The sequence below is a fragment of the Pipistrellus hanaki genome (assembly GCF_964339955.1).
Source record: "Pipistrellus hanaki genome assembly, chromosome: 15".
Classification (NCBI taxonomy): domain Eukaryota; kingdom Metazoa; phylum Chordata; class Mammalia; order Chiroptera; family Vespertilionidae; genus Pipistrellus; species Pipistrellus hanaki.
In genome coordinates, this window is record NC_140517.1 from 16,593,684 (window position 1) to 16,607,546 (window position 13,863).

General features: G+C 41.4%; 1 protein-coding gene across 1 annotated transcript; it reads left to right on the forward strand.

The window, feature by feature from the left end:
* The first annotated feature begins 12 nt into the window (after positions 1–12).
* TERF2IP (TERF2 interacting protein) lies at positions 13–13,531 on the forward strand. The gene is made up of 3 exons (XM_084906755.1): positions 13–804; positions 7,500–7,648; positions 9,513–13,531. Exons 1-3 carry the CDS (start codon positions 141–143, stop codon positions 9,903–9,905), a joined length of 1,206 nt encoding a protein of 401 aa, XP_084762881.1. The 5' UTR covers positions 13–140; the 3' UTR covers positions 9,906–13,531.
* The last annotated feature ends 332 nt before the right edge of the window (positions 13,532–13,863 follow it).

Consider the following 13,863-nt stretch of genomic DNA (forward strand, 5'->3'; position numbering starts at 1 on the left):
GCCACGCAGGCGCAGTGAGGGGCTTCGCAGCCGCCGCGCAGGCGCAGTGAGGGGCTTCGCATCGTCTGGAGCGGAGCGGTACTTCTGGTCCGTCCCGTGGCGCTCGGTGCCTAAAGTTCTCCCGGTCTCTGCGTCCAGCGATGGCGGAGGCGATGGACGTGGGCAAAGACAACGGGCCCACGCACTCCGCGACTCTGTTCCTGAGGGAAGATGGCGGCTCCATCTCCTTCTACGTGCGCCCCAGCCCGGCGAAGCGCCGGCTCTCGACGCTCATCCTGCACGGCGGCGGCACCCTGTGCCGGGTGCAGGAGCCGGGCGCCGTGCTGCTGGCCCAGCCCGGGGAGGCGGCGGCCGAGGCGTCGGGCGACTTCATCTCCACGCAGTACATCCTGGACTGCGTGGAGCGCAACGAGAGGCTCGACCTGGAGGCCTATCGGCTGGGCCCGGCCACGGCGGCCGACCCGGCGGCGGAGACGAAGAGCGGGGCTCCGGCCGGAGAGCCCGAGCGGGGGCCGCCGCCGCTCACCGGGCGCATCGCCTTCACCGACGCGGACGACGTGGCCATCCTGACCTACGTGAAGGAGAATGCCCGCTCGGCCAGCTCCGTCACGGGCAACGCCTTGTGGAAGGCGATGGAGAGGAGCTCGCTCACGCAGCACTCGTGGCAGTCCCTGAAGGACCGCTACCTGAAGCACCTGCGGGGCCAGGAGCACAAGTACCTTCTGGGGGACGCGCCCGTGAGCCCGGCCTCCCAGAAGCTCAAGCGCAAAGCGGAGGAGGACCCCGAGGCCGCCGACAGCGGGGGTGAGGCCTGGCGCTGCGGAGATTGGGTCCCCTCAGCCTGTGGGTCCCTTCAGCCTGGGGGTCCCCTCAGCCTGCGGGTTCCCTCAGCCTGCGCTGGGGCTGGTGGGGGCGGGCCCTCCATCTCCGTTCCGCCTGGCGTCCTTTTTGGCGGCTTCGGTGTCATCATCCAACCCCCTTTGACATTCGGGTAAAATCACACCATTTCCTGATATTTTAAATTTCCTTTTTCTTTCTTCTTTTTTTTTTTTTAAATATATTGAATTTTTATTTTATTTTATTTTATTTTTTTACAGAGAGGAAGGGAGAGAGATAGAAACGTCGATCAGCTGCCTCTTGCACACCCCCCACTGGGGCTGTGCCCGCAACCAAGTTACATGCCCTTGATGGAATCGAACCTGGGACCCTTTATTCCGTAGGCCGTAGCTCTATCCACTGAGCCAAACCGGTTTCAGTCAATTTCCCTTTTCAATAATTAGGATATAGCCATCGTTTAGTATTCAAAGGGTGTAAAAAAAAAAAAAAAAGTGCTGTCTATAGAAAATTTTCTCTCTCTACTCACCAGTTAGCTATCCACAGTTTTCTTCCCCAGAGGAACGGGGGAAACCAGCTTCGTGGGTAACTTTATCAGATGTTTCTGAGAGTCGTCCCATTTATTTTAATCATTTATTTATTGAATTATAGGTGACATACGGTGTTATGTTAGTTTCAGGTGTACAGCATAGTGGTTAGATATTTGTGTACATTATGAAATGATCACCATACATTTAGTCTCCGTACAAGGTTACTGACTGTACACCGGTGTGCTGCAAGAATTTTCAAAAACGTGCAATACCTTACTAGTCAGAGGCACTGACCTCTTTTCCCTTAGATTGTCAAGTAATAAAATGACAACAGCCAACACAACAATAACTTTCCAGTGTGAATGAATCAACATTGTACCTTTCTTTTGTAAGATCGGAAAAAACATATATTTTGGTGTGCTACAGAATTTAGTAGTTTATGTGTGCCGTGAGATGAGAAAAGTTGAAAATCCCTGCCCTGTGCCGTACATTACATCCTGTGACTTAAAACTGGAAATTTGTACCTCTTAGTCCCCCTTATCTATTTTGCCTGCCCCCTCCCACCCCCCCCCAATTCCACTGCCTTCTGGCATCCATCAGTTTAAAGACACATTTCTCCTGTGTTTTGGTAAATTCAGTATAAACCATTTTACAGGCAAGCTAGATCAGTTTATTTTTCTGTTTTGGCTTAATTGAATGTGTATTCACATAAGAAGGTTCTTGGCTATTGAAAGTCCTTCCTGGTCTCATGGGTGAAGTGAATTTAAAAATATATATATATTTTTATTGATTTCAGAGAGGAAGGAAGAGGGAGAGAGAGATAGAAACATCAATGAGGAGAGAGAATCATTCATTGGCTGCCTCCTGGGTGTCGAGCCCACAATCCGGGCATCGAGCCCACAATCCGGGCAGGTGCCCTTGGCTGGAATTGAACCTGGGACACTTTGGTCTGCAGGTTCACACTCTATCCATTAAGCCAAGAAGTGAGTTTTTAAGTCAGTTGAATGTTGAGATGCAGGCCTGGTTAGTGCTCAGTGCAAAGGCTTTCTGTCACTTCACTTTTTACATAATAATGGGTATTGGAACTTAGAGTGACAAACCCATTTGTTTAAAGAAGCTTGCTTTCTCTCTACTTCCCTTCTCTTATGTGACAGTTGAAGTCTGGGGAGGTAAAATCTATTTCTCCTTGTATGCTTTGTAGAATTTTGTTTATGCTAAAAGTGATATTTCAGATTTATCCATTCAACAGAGATTTGAGTGCCAGACACTGTTATCCTGCTGGGATGTAACAATAAGTAAAAGTCCCTGTGGTCGTGGAGCTTAACATGCTAGCTGGGAAGTGGTAAGCGCTACAGAGAGAAATCAGGGTAAAGGTTGGGGAGGAGGTTGTTTTCTATAGGTTTAAAGGGAAGGTTACAATGATGAGCTGAATTTGAGCAAAGACCAAAGAAAACGTGAGTAAGCCAGGTGGTTATTTGAGGAAATGTTCCAGATAGAGGGAATAAGTGCAAAGGCCCTGAGGTGGAAATATTTTCTTGGAGCAGCAAAGAAATCACTGTGGCTGGAATGGAGTAAATGTGAGGGAGCATTCTCAGAGAGGTCAGGGCTAGGTGTGTGGGCAAAGTATATCATTTAGGATCTTGCTTTTAAATCAGTGGTGTTGGGACTTCTGGCAAGCCATTTTTGACTTAGGACAAAATTAGGCTGACTCACCCACTCAAAATAGTATTTTGATAATCAAATATATAAATGTAAAAATTAAAATCCTAAAGTGACTAAGAGAAAATGTGAATATACTTTAAAAATATATATATTTTATTGATTTTTTACAGAGAAAAAAGGAGAGGGATAGATAGAGAGCTAGAAACATCGATGAAAGAGAAACATCGATTCAGCTGCCTCTTGCACACTTCCTATTGGGGATGTGCCCGCAACCAAGGTACATGCCCTTGACCGGAATTGAACCTGGGACCTTTCAGTCCGCAGGCTGACGCTCTATCCACTGAGCCAAACCAGTTAGGGCTGAATATACTTTTTAATATTAGCATGGTGATAATCCTAAAACCGAGAAGACTAAGGAAACATTTTCTAAATTTGATTACTTAAAATTAAAAGTTTTACCCAACAGGTGTAGCTCAGTGATTGATCGACAACCCATGAACCAAGAGGTCCCAGGTTCGATTCCTGGTCAGGGAACATGCCTGGGTTGTTGGCTCAATTCCCATAAGGGACATGCAGGAGATCATTGTTTCTCTTTCATCGATGTTTCTGTCTCTCCATCACTCTCCCTTCCTCTCTTTCTAAAATCAATAAAAACATACTTTAATTTAAAAAAAAAATAAAAACTTCTCATGATAGTTAGAGGGCAAACTGGAAAAATATTTCCAATACATTGCAAGAGTTAGTTTCCTTACTGTCCAAAGAGCTTGCAAAAGCTAGTAACTTAAAAAGAAAATCTAGTAGAAAAATGAGCAAAGCAAATGGAATAAGAAGTTTCCAGAAAAGGAAATAAATGGCAATAAACAATGCAGAAATAATGGTTATTAAATAAAAGTAAAGTACACTCTGAACAGAGGACCAAATAAGCCATACCTGGACTTCTGACCCATGAAATCTATGAAATAATAAATGTGTGTATGTGTATTTAAAGTAAACTTGAGCAAGGAAATGTCATTTTATCTATCAATCTGGCAAAAATTAACAAAATGAATAATATCCCAAGTTAGTGTGGTATATGCAAACAAGTACACTCCTACATTGTTTTTAAAAAAATATATTTTATTGATTTTCTACAGAGAGGAAGAGAGAGGAATAGAGAGTCAGAAACATCCATCAGCTGTCTCCTGCACACCCACTTCTGGGGATGTGCCCACAACCAAGGTCCATGCCCTTGACCGGAATTGAACCTGGGACCTTTCAGTTCACAGGCCGAAGCTCTATCCACTGAGCCAAACAGGTTTCAGCCCTACATTGTTAATAGAAGGAAATCGATAAAATTTATTTGAAAGGCTTTGTTTAAATTGCTTATTCCCTTAACCGAGGCAATATTGCTTCTAGAAATTTATCCTTCAGAAACACAGAATACAAAAGGGTCACATAGTGAAAAGTAAGTCTCCTTGCTATATACCCTTTCCCCTGGTTCCTCTCCCAGAGGTAACCATTACTGTTGTCTTTGTTATGTGCACTTTTTGCTCATGATAATACTAGTATACTAGAAACTAGTTCTGCAGTTTGTTTGTTTTTAACTTAATGAGAGACCTTGAAGTCTTTGTGTATGCATGTTGCTTCAACTCATTCTTTGTTTATTTTATTATAGAAATTTGTTCATTTTATTATAGAAAATTTCAAACATTTACAAAAGTAGAATAGTATAATGAACTATACTGCATGTACTCATTGCCCAACTTCACCTGATTATAGTTCCTGGTCAATTTTTTACATCTATTCCTTTCAATCCAGATTTTTGAGATTATTTATTTATTTATATTCTCACCTGAGGACATGCTTAGAGGAAGAGAGAAAGAGAGAAACATTAACCAGTTACCGATTGCCTTCTGTATACTCCCTGACTAGGAATCAAACAGCAACTCAGATATGTGTCCTGCCTGGGAATAGAACTGGCAACCCTTCAGAACATGGGATGATGCTTAACCAACTGAGCCACTCCAAAATAATACTGTTGGTATTATTTTGAAGTAAATGCCAGGCACCATCTATTTATTTCATCATTATCTCCAAAAGATAAGGCTTTTTAACATTACTATTTTAAAAAATTATATAAAAGAAAATTAACTTATTTTTGTGTATAGTTTATGCATTTAAAAAATATATAAATTTTATTGATTTCAGAGAGGAAGGGACAGGGAGAGAGAGATAGAAACATCTATGGTGAGAGAGAACCATTGATTGGCTGCCTCCTGCACACTCCACAGTAGGGATTGAGTCCAGATCCTGGGCATGTGCCCTGACTGGGAACCAAACCATGACCTCCTGGTTCATAGATTGACACTCAACCACTGAGCCATTCTGTCCAGGCAGTTTATGCATTTTTAAAATTTATTTTTTTACTAGAGGCCCTGTGCACAAATTTGTGCATGGGTGGGATCCTGCCAGCCTGCCCTGATTGGGGCCGATTGAGGGTGGCGCCAGCCAGGGTGAGGGGCTGTGGACAAGGAGACTTACTTCTCACTATGTGACTCTTGTATTCTGTCAAGCGGATAATTTGCATATTAGCCTTTTATTATTTATATAGGATTGTGATAAAATGCACATCTCATAAAACTTACCATTTAGCTGGTTTTAAGTGTTCAGTGGCATTAAGTATAATACATCCGTATCAAAACTTTTTTTAATATATATTTTATTGATTTTCTAGAGAGAAAAGAGAGAGGAATAGAGAGTTAGAAGCATCAATGAGAGAGAATCATCGATCAGCTGCCTCTTGCACATCCCCTACTGGGGAAATGCCCGCAACCAAGGTACATGCCCTTGACCAGAATCGAACCCGGGACCTTTCAGTTCGCAGGCCAACACTCTATCCACTGAGCCAAACCGGTTTTGGCCATATCATAACTTTTTGATATTCTAAAACTGAAACTCTATATCCATTAAACACTCCCTATTTCTCTCTCCCCCCAGCCCCTGACAAGCACTATTTTACTTGTTGTCTCTGAATTTGATCTCTCTAGGTACCTTATATAAGTGGAGTCATACAATATTTGTCCTCTTGTGTCTGGCTTATTTCACTTAGAATAATGTCTTGTCAGAATTTCATTTCTTTTTAAAGCTAAATAATATTCCACTGTATATCTAAACCACTTTTTGTTTATCTGTTTATCCATCAATGGGCATTTGGGTTGTCTCTGTCTCTTGACTATAGTGAATAATGATGCTATGGATATGGATATAGTAAAATCTGTTTAAGACCCTGCTTTCATTTTTGGGGGGCAGAAACCCATAAGTGGAATTGCTCGTGTATATGGTAATTTTATGTGTAATAGTTTGAGGAACTGTCATACCATTTTCCAGTTATGTATTTTAACATGTATAGATTTGTATGACCATCACCAAAAATCAGGATATAGAACAGTTCCATCAAAAAAACTCCCTCATTTTGCCCCTTAGCAGTCTTTATTTGTTAAGTGGAAAAGAGAGCAAAGTAAAATTCTTGGAGAACAAGGAATAAAAAGGAACCGAGAGGATGTTTAGGTTTAGGGGCCCTCCTTTGTGTAGATGGTAAATGGTAGATTTTGGTATAGTCCCCAGATCAGCCTTCTTCAACAGCTAGGAGAGCTGCCTTGCCTAAAGTCTTTGAGTGGCTGGTATCTAGTGACTGATCTATATACAGTGTTTTTTTTCTTTTTCTTTTCTTTTTTTTTTTTTGTGTGTGTGTGTGTGTGTTTAACATTTTATTTATTTTTTACAGAGAGGAAGGGCAAGGAAGAGTTAGAAACATCAATGATAGAGAAACATCAATCAGCTGTCTCCTGCACACCCTCTTCTGGGGATGTGCCCGCAACCAAGGCACATGCCCTTGAATCGAACCTGGGACCCCCGAGTCCGCAGGCCGATGCTCTATCCACCGAACCAAACTGGTTAGGGCTCTATATACAGTTTTAAAGTTTTGGCTCCCTTGCCCCAACTGGGCTAACCATGAAGGACTTTCTTGCTTCAGATGAGGCCTTGTTGGCACTCTTTCAGAGCTCAACTTTTTTCTGCCCATCCTGCTTTCTTCACTTCAATGGGGGTTTTCCCAGGCATGCTCTCTGATAAACACCTTATATAGTAACCTCCACCTCAGGATTTGCTTTCCAAAGTACCCAGTTTATTCCAGTTTTGTTAATTTGAAAAATCCATAAATACAAGTTAAAAAAATGCATTAAACTTGAAGAGTATTTTTATTTTACATATCAGGATCTAGGAAAATTACCACCATTTGGATAGTATAATTTTTCAGAAGCAAGAGCAGAAATTATTGAATAGGCATCTTATTTTTTTTTTTTTCCTCCTGATAAAAAGCAGATATCTTCTAATGGAAAAAAAAGTACAGGCTTACTTTTGGTCCAGAGCTCACAGCATTATTGTTTTCTGTAAAAGAGGCTCATCCTAATCTATTGCTGCTCTTCTCTGTAATAGAACCACAGAATAAGAGAACTCCCGACTTGCCTGAAGAAGAGGAAGAGGAGGAAGAAGAGGAAGAATTTGTAAAGGAAGAGATCAAGGAGAATGAAGAAACAGTCAAAAAAATGCTTATAGAAGCCACCCGGGGGTTTGAGGAGGTTGTGGTATGTTAACTAGATTTAACTCATTTTTTTCTGTATCTGCATTCTTCTCCTTTGAAATTGGTCATCCCATCTACCTTTTTTATATACCCAGTGCCCAGAAAGGTAAGAGAGAAGTTCAAGGTGGAAGAAGGAAATGGAAAGTGTGACTGATCTAGGTTCCAGGATTGTAGTTTTTGCTTTTTGACAGGAAAGCTTGAGGGGGATAGGTAGAAAAGTTGGGGTGAATTCCTATTTTAAACAGTATAAAAATCCCATTTTTAGTACTTTCATCTCAGTATAAGTTTTTCAAAGTTAGCATTTTATAATAATGTTTTTATGCTTCTCAGGAACATAAATATAATTTTAAAAAGAGTTTAATTGATTGAAAAAAACCTCCAAATTATATATGCATATCTTCTCCCAGAAAAAGGATATTTTATTTATTTTAACAATATTTTTATTGATTTCAGAGAAGAATGGAGAGGGAGAGAGAGATAAGAGGCATCACTGATGAGAATCACTGATTGGCTGCCTCGATGCCCCACACTGGGGATTGAGCCTGCAATATGAGCGATATGTCATGACTGGAAATTGAACCATGATTTGGTTAATAGATCGAAGCTCAACCATTTAGCTAAATCTGCTGGGGGAAAAGGGTCTTTTAAATTAACTTTTCTTATTAATTTACAAAAAGGTGGTCAGGCCTCAATCTAAATCAGGGAAATAATTGAAAGTTTCTGTAATTGGTGAGTGAAGGAATGCATAAGAATTGGCAGAATTTGGGGGTTGTTGCCTTGGGCAATCTCAGTTTTGTTTTATTATTTGATATTACATAGGTTAACTTCCATAAACTTCCAAATGCTCTCAACAACTCCCAAACAAGGACTACATAGGTCTCTTCTCACATAACATACTTTATAATGTGGCTATAGTAATATAGTTTAGAGACCCTAATACAGCAATGTTGTGTGTGTGTTTATTTTGTTTTTGTATTGACTTCAGAGAGGAAGAGAGGGAGAGAGAGATAAAAAACATCTCTTCTAATGGAAAACAAAACAAAAAAACAGATATTTTCTAATGGAAAAAAAAAAGTACAGGCTCCTGTTATGGGCTTACAGAAGACAGTGATCAATGATTCTCTCTCTTGCCCTCTCTCTTCCTCTCTGAAATCAATTAAAAATATATATAAAACAAACAAAAAGAATAATACTCTTTTTAAAAAAAATATATTTTATTGATTTTTTTACAGAGAGGAAGAGAGAGGGATAGAGAGAAACATCGATGAGAGATGAACATCGATTGGCTGCCTCTTGCACACCCCCTACCGGGGATGTGCCCGCAACCAAGGCACATGCCCTTGACCGGAATCGAACCCGGGACCCTTCAGTCCGCAGACCGACGCTCTACCACTGAGCCAAACCGGTTTCGGCAGAATAAGACTCTTTTAAAAAACCACACAAAACCCCTCCAAATAATCTAATGCAAAAATATACACATAAGTGTATGCACATATATTATTTTCATATTCAGTGGAGCTTCTAATGTTCATTTGGGATACCATAGATGATTATATATATACATACATACAGAAGCATGTTTGCGCTCACACACACCTCACCTGCACACACATTTTTCTTACCCTGTTGTCACATATGTGTGTGTGTGTGTGTGTGTGTGTGTGTATATATATATATATATATATATATATATATATATATATATATACACACATACACATGTAAGAAGGAAATGGCATATTAGCAGAACTGAAGGAAGCCCAGTGTGATTGGAGTGAAAAGGGCAAGGAGATGGTAATTGGGAGAGACCAGATATTGCAAGACTAAGTGTAACTGGGTAATTAGACTAGTTTTATCACTTTCTCTAGGTGGAGGAAAGCCCTGATTTTGAAATACACATAACAATGTGTGATGATGATCCACCCACACCTGAAGAAGACTCAGAAACACAGCCTGATGAGGAAGAAGAAGGAAAAGTTTCTCCAGCGGAAGTGGGAGCTGCAATTAAGATCATCCGGCAGTTAATGGAAAAGTTTAACTTGGATCTGTCAACAGTTACACAAGCCTTCCTAAAAAATAGTGGTGAGGTGGAGGCTACCACCTCCTTTTTGGAGTCTGGTCAGAGGACTGATGGGTATCCCATTTGGTCTCGACAGGATGACTTAGATTTGCAAAAAGGTGATGAGGATGCCAGAGATACATTGGTCAAAAAATTTGGTGCTCAGAATGTAGCTCGGAGAATTGAATTCCGAAAGAAATAATTGACAGGATAATGAGAAAAGAAAAGAGGTGTGGCAGATGAAGTGGTATTTTGTGACCATTGAACTTCAGAGATTTTTTTTTTTATGTTGGAACTGACACATCTTCTAAAATGCTGTCATTGCTCTGTGAGTCCAAGATTTTGTAGCCATGCAGCGTTGTGTAGGAGGATAAAAATAAAAGATATTGGATATATTTAGAGCTGTACCTGGCAGTATCTGTTTCTTGAAGGAAAATATAAACCAGAGAGAGATTGGTTTACATAGTAATGTTTTTTTGGAATGGAACCTGTATCTTATTGTACAGGAACTAGTAACCCAAAGGAAGAAAATTGGAAGTCAGGTCTTTTCAGGCAGCGTGAATTGAGAGCCTTCTATCCTTTGGGAGAAGCTCCTCTAGATTGTGATAGATTCTAAGTCAAGGATTTAGAAATATGGAAAGGTTTCATTACAAGGTTTTGAACATGGATTACCCAAAACCCTGCATCCCCCAGTGAGCTCTGATTTCTAAAATCACTTGACAGTTAATGGAAAAGTTTACCTTGATCTGCCAACTACTTTGAAAACCCCTTGTTTCCTTTGCTGACTTAATATTTGGGGACCCTGCTCCTTGGCTGTTCTCTTCTTTGAGTCCTTGTTAGTCAAGCATCTAACGTGTTTCTTTACCTTCCTAGTTTTGTTTAGAGTCTCAAGAATTGTCTTGGTTACTAGTAATAATGCGTTTCCATTTGTTGAAGATAGTTTTGTGCTATGGTTGTGTTAGACTTAAAAATTAGCGAATGAATTTTTTTGTTGTGTTGCTTTTGTGATCGAAAATAAATGGAACTTTGTATTTGAGTCTCCCAATAAGTGATTGTATTCACAAAAACTTTTAGGTATAAAAATCATAAAGGAACTGACACTTTTGCTCATTATTTAGATAATAAAGTACTTCCGTTTTAGAACTCTTAGGTCATTCGCAAAATGGATGGAGCAAAGAGATCTGTGTTAAGATTGTGAAAGATGGCAAAATAGGGTGAACTGCCGAGAGCCAAAGAGAAGAGAAGCCAATCTGAAACAATCAGGAACTATCAGGTGTGTAACAGGAGGTGCCATCAATAGGAGTCCTGAGGCACCTGCTTGAGGCTGTCTGCCTGAGTGCTGTGGAGTGGCTTTCAGCTTGTGTGTGGAAATTAGAGGACATATACCCCGCTTCCTTGCTTAATGCGGCCCTCGTGATTAGGGCCCACTCAGGGTCCGGTTTCTGGAGGAGGCCACACACTAAAATGGAGAGAGACTAGAAAAGAGTTAATTTGGGACAAATGGGGGGCCAGGCGGGAGTCAACTGCCTGTGGGAAGACTCTCTAGGCTCTGGCCTTGCTATCCCTTTTACTGAGGCTGCTATGGGATACACCCATTACCCTTAAGCAGCTTTGGGAAACACCCATAGCCCTTAGGCAGGTAATAAGCGGATTATCATATCAGTAAGGATTTACATGAATACAAGATGGGGAAGTTGCCTCAGTTACTATCGTCTCAATTAGATAGGATGTGATTGGCTCTGACCTTTCAGAGCTTCGAGGTTGACTAGCTTCTTTTTGTTAGTCAGACAATGATTGGTTTCCGGCACTTGCTGACCCAAAACATGACACAACTGAATACATATTTGAGAATTATTCCATGAATGGTATAATTATTTCATGTGTCGATTTTTAGACACTGTGGACATGTTGATTACAGGGAAGAGTCGTGTTTATCAGTTAAAAGCGTTTGCTCAGAAGGATTTGGCAGATGTGTCCACTGCCTCATGTCCTGGTGCTCCTAGAGGCATGGTGCTTGGAAACAATCTTTTACTCAGTGAAATGAGTGCAGAAGATAACCACTGCCCACAACACAGAGTACAACTTTTATTTAGGTTTCCAAGTGGTTTCTCCTTCCCCTGCATTAGTCTCATCCTGAACAGAATGAGTTCATTGTTTTGTTTCATTTTTTAAATATATTTTATTGATTTTTTTATAGAGTGGAAGGGAGAGGGAGAGTTAGAAACATCGATGAGAGAGAAACATCTATCAGCTGCCTCCTGCACACCCCTACTGGGGATGTGCCTGCAACCAAGGTACATGCCCTTGACCTGACCGGAATTGAATCCGGGATCTTTCAGCCTGCAGGCTGATGCTCTATCCACTGAGCCAAACTGGATAGGGCATGAGTTCATTGTTTGTTTGTTTGTTTGTTTGTTTATTTATTTTTATTTTTTATTTATTTTTTAAAATCAATCTTTATTGTTCATATTATTACAAAGGTTCCTCATTTCTTCCCCCCTCCACCAGGTTCCCACCCTCCCCTCCGCCCCCTCCCCACCCCCATTGTCCTCATCCATAGGTGCACAGTTTATGTTCAGTCGAGTTTATTGTTTATCGTCCTTTAAATTGCACTGATTCTGCTTCCAAAGAAAGAAGGCCTGGACCAGGTTCTATGAGAATGATGTCTTCCTCCTGAAAGTGAGCCTTGCATTACATGGAAAAAGCTTGGAAATGTTGATTTCCTCATACTTCAGTTGCAGGCTCAATCCCCAGCCCTGGTTGGGGCATGTATGGGAGGCAACCAATTGATGTGTTTCTCTCTCTCTCCCTTTCCCTTCGACTGTCTCTAAAAATCAATGGAAAAATATCCTTGGGTGAGGATTAACAAGAAAGTAAAATAAAGGCTTGAGGTAAATATTGTTGGTGCAATTAGCCGAAGGAACGAGATGGGTCTCGAGCTGAGCTGTGTGTTGTGTGGCTCTGTGTTCCTTCCCCAGGGTCCCATTCTGCCATCACAGCCTGGCACCACTCATCGTACCATTGCACAATGGAAGAGATGTCCATCTGATCCAGATCCTGTGATTGGTGTATTCTCTGGTCAGGATGAGGCTGAGAATTGTCCTGCAACTGTAGTACTCCTGTGGCAGTCTGTTCTTTGTGATTCTGGCATTTTTCTTGGTTTTGGAGCTGGAAAGGATTGTGAGCACTGGAGAGGCTCCCTCCTGGAGTCAGCGGTATTGGCAGGTAGTTTGTAAGTGTCCAAGTAGAGAGAGGGTTCTCTCCTCCCTGCCCAGCCTGCATGGGCTGCACCATCATGACGCTTGGTCCTTGGTTCACAGAAGGGACAGAAGACACATGGGACAGGGGTAGAGCAGGTAGAAATATTTGGTTATTGCTGAAAACATTGGAGGAAGGAAAAGGAGACCAGCATGGGAGCATGGTCAGATTGGTTTGGTGCTGCTGAACTATCAGATCCGGTGTCCCACTTGGGCCCTCTACCAAGGAATTCACAGGCTTGCTTCTGCTCTGCCCTGAGTATGGAAATCTTTGGTTCTGAAACCACATGCATGCAAGGAAAAGAAGACATGGACATCATAAGTTAAGCAATTCTGGCACCATTTCTCATACTGTGTAAAACAAAGACAATATTAACACAGGCCCTAATATATATATATGAAATATGTGTTCATTATGTGTATGTGTGTATGCATATACATGTATATGTACACAAACATACACATAAATTAAGGTCATAGCACACTCACCAACAGATGAATTGAAACTGGCTGAAAGGCATATGTCCTATTTTATTTTTTTATTTTATATAATAAATCTTTATTCAGATTATTATAGGTGTTCCTCTCCGCCCCCCCGCCAGCTGATTCCCCCCACCTGATTCCCCACCCCACCCATGCCCTTACCCCCTGCCACTGTCTTCATCCATAGGTGTAAGATTTTTTTAAAAATATATTTTATTGATTTTTTAGAGAGGAAGGGAGAGAATAGAGAGTTAGAATCGTCAATGAGAAAGAAACATCGACCAGCTGCCTCTTGCACACCCCCTACCGGGGATGTGCCCGCAACCAACGTACATGCCCCTCACTGGAATCAAACCTGGGATCTTTCAGTCCGCAGACCAACGCTCTACCACTGAGCTAAACCCGTTTCGGCCATAAGTG

Coding starts and splice junctions, on each gene's coding strand:
- TERF2IP (XM_084906755.1), top strand. CDS start 141: ATGGCGGAGGCGATGGACGTGGGCAAAGACAACGGGCCCACGCACTCC. Junction 805..7,499: donor CGAGGCCGCCGACAGCGGGG/GTGAGGCCTGGC, acceptor TCTCTGTAATAG/AACCACAGAATAAGAGAACT. Junction 7,649..9,512: donor GGGGGTTTGAGGAGGTTGTG/GTATGTTAACTA, acceptor CACTTTCTCTAG/GTGGAGGAAAGCCCTGATTT.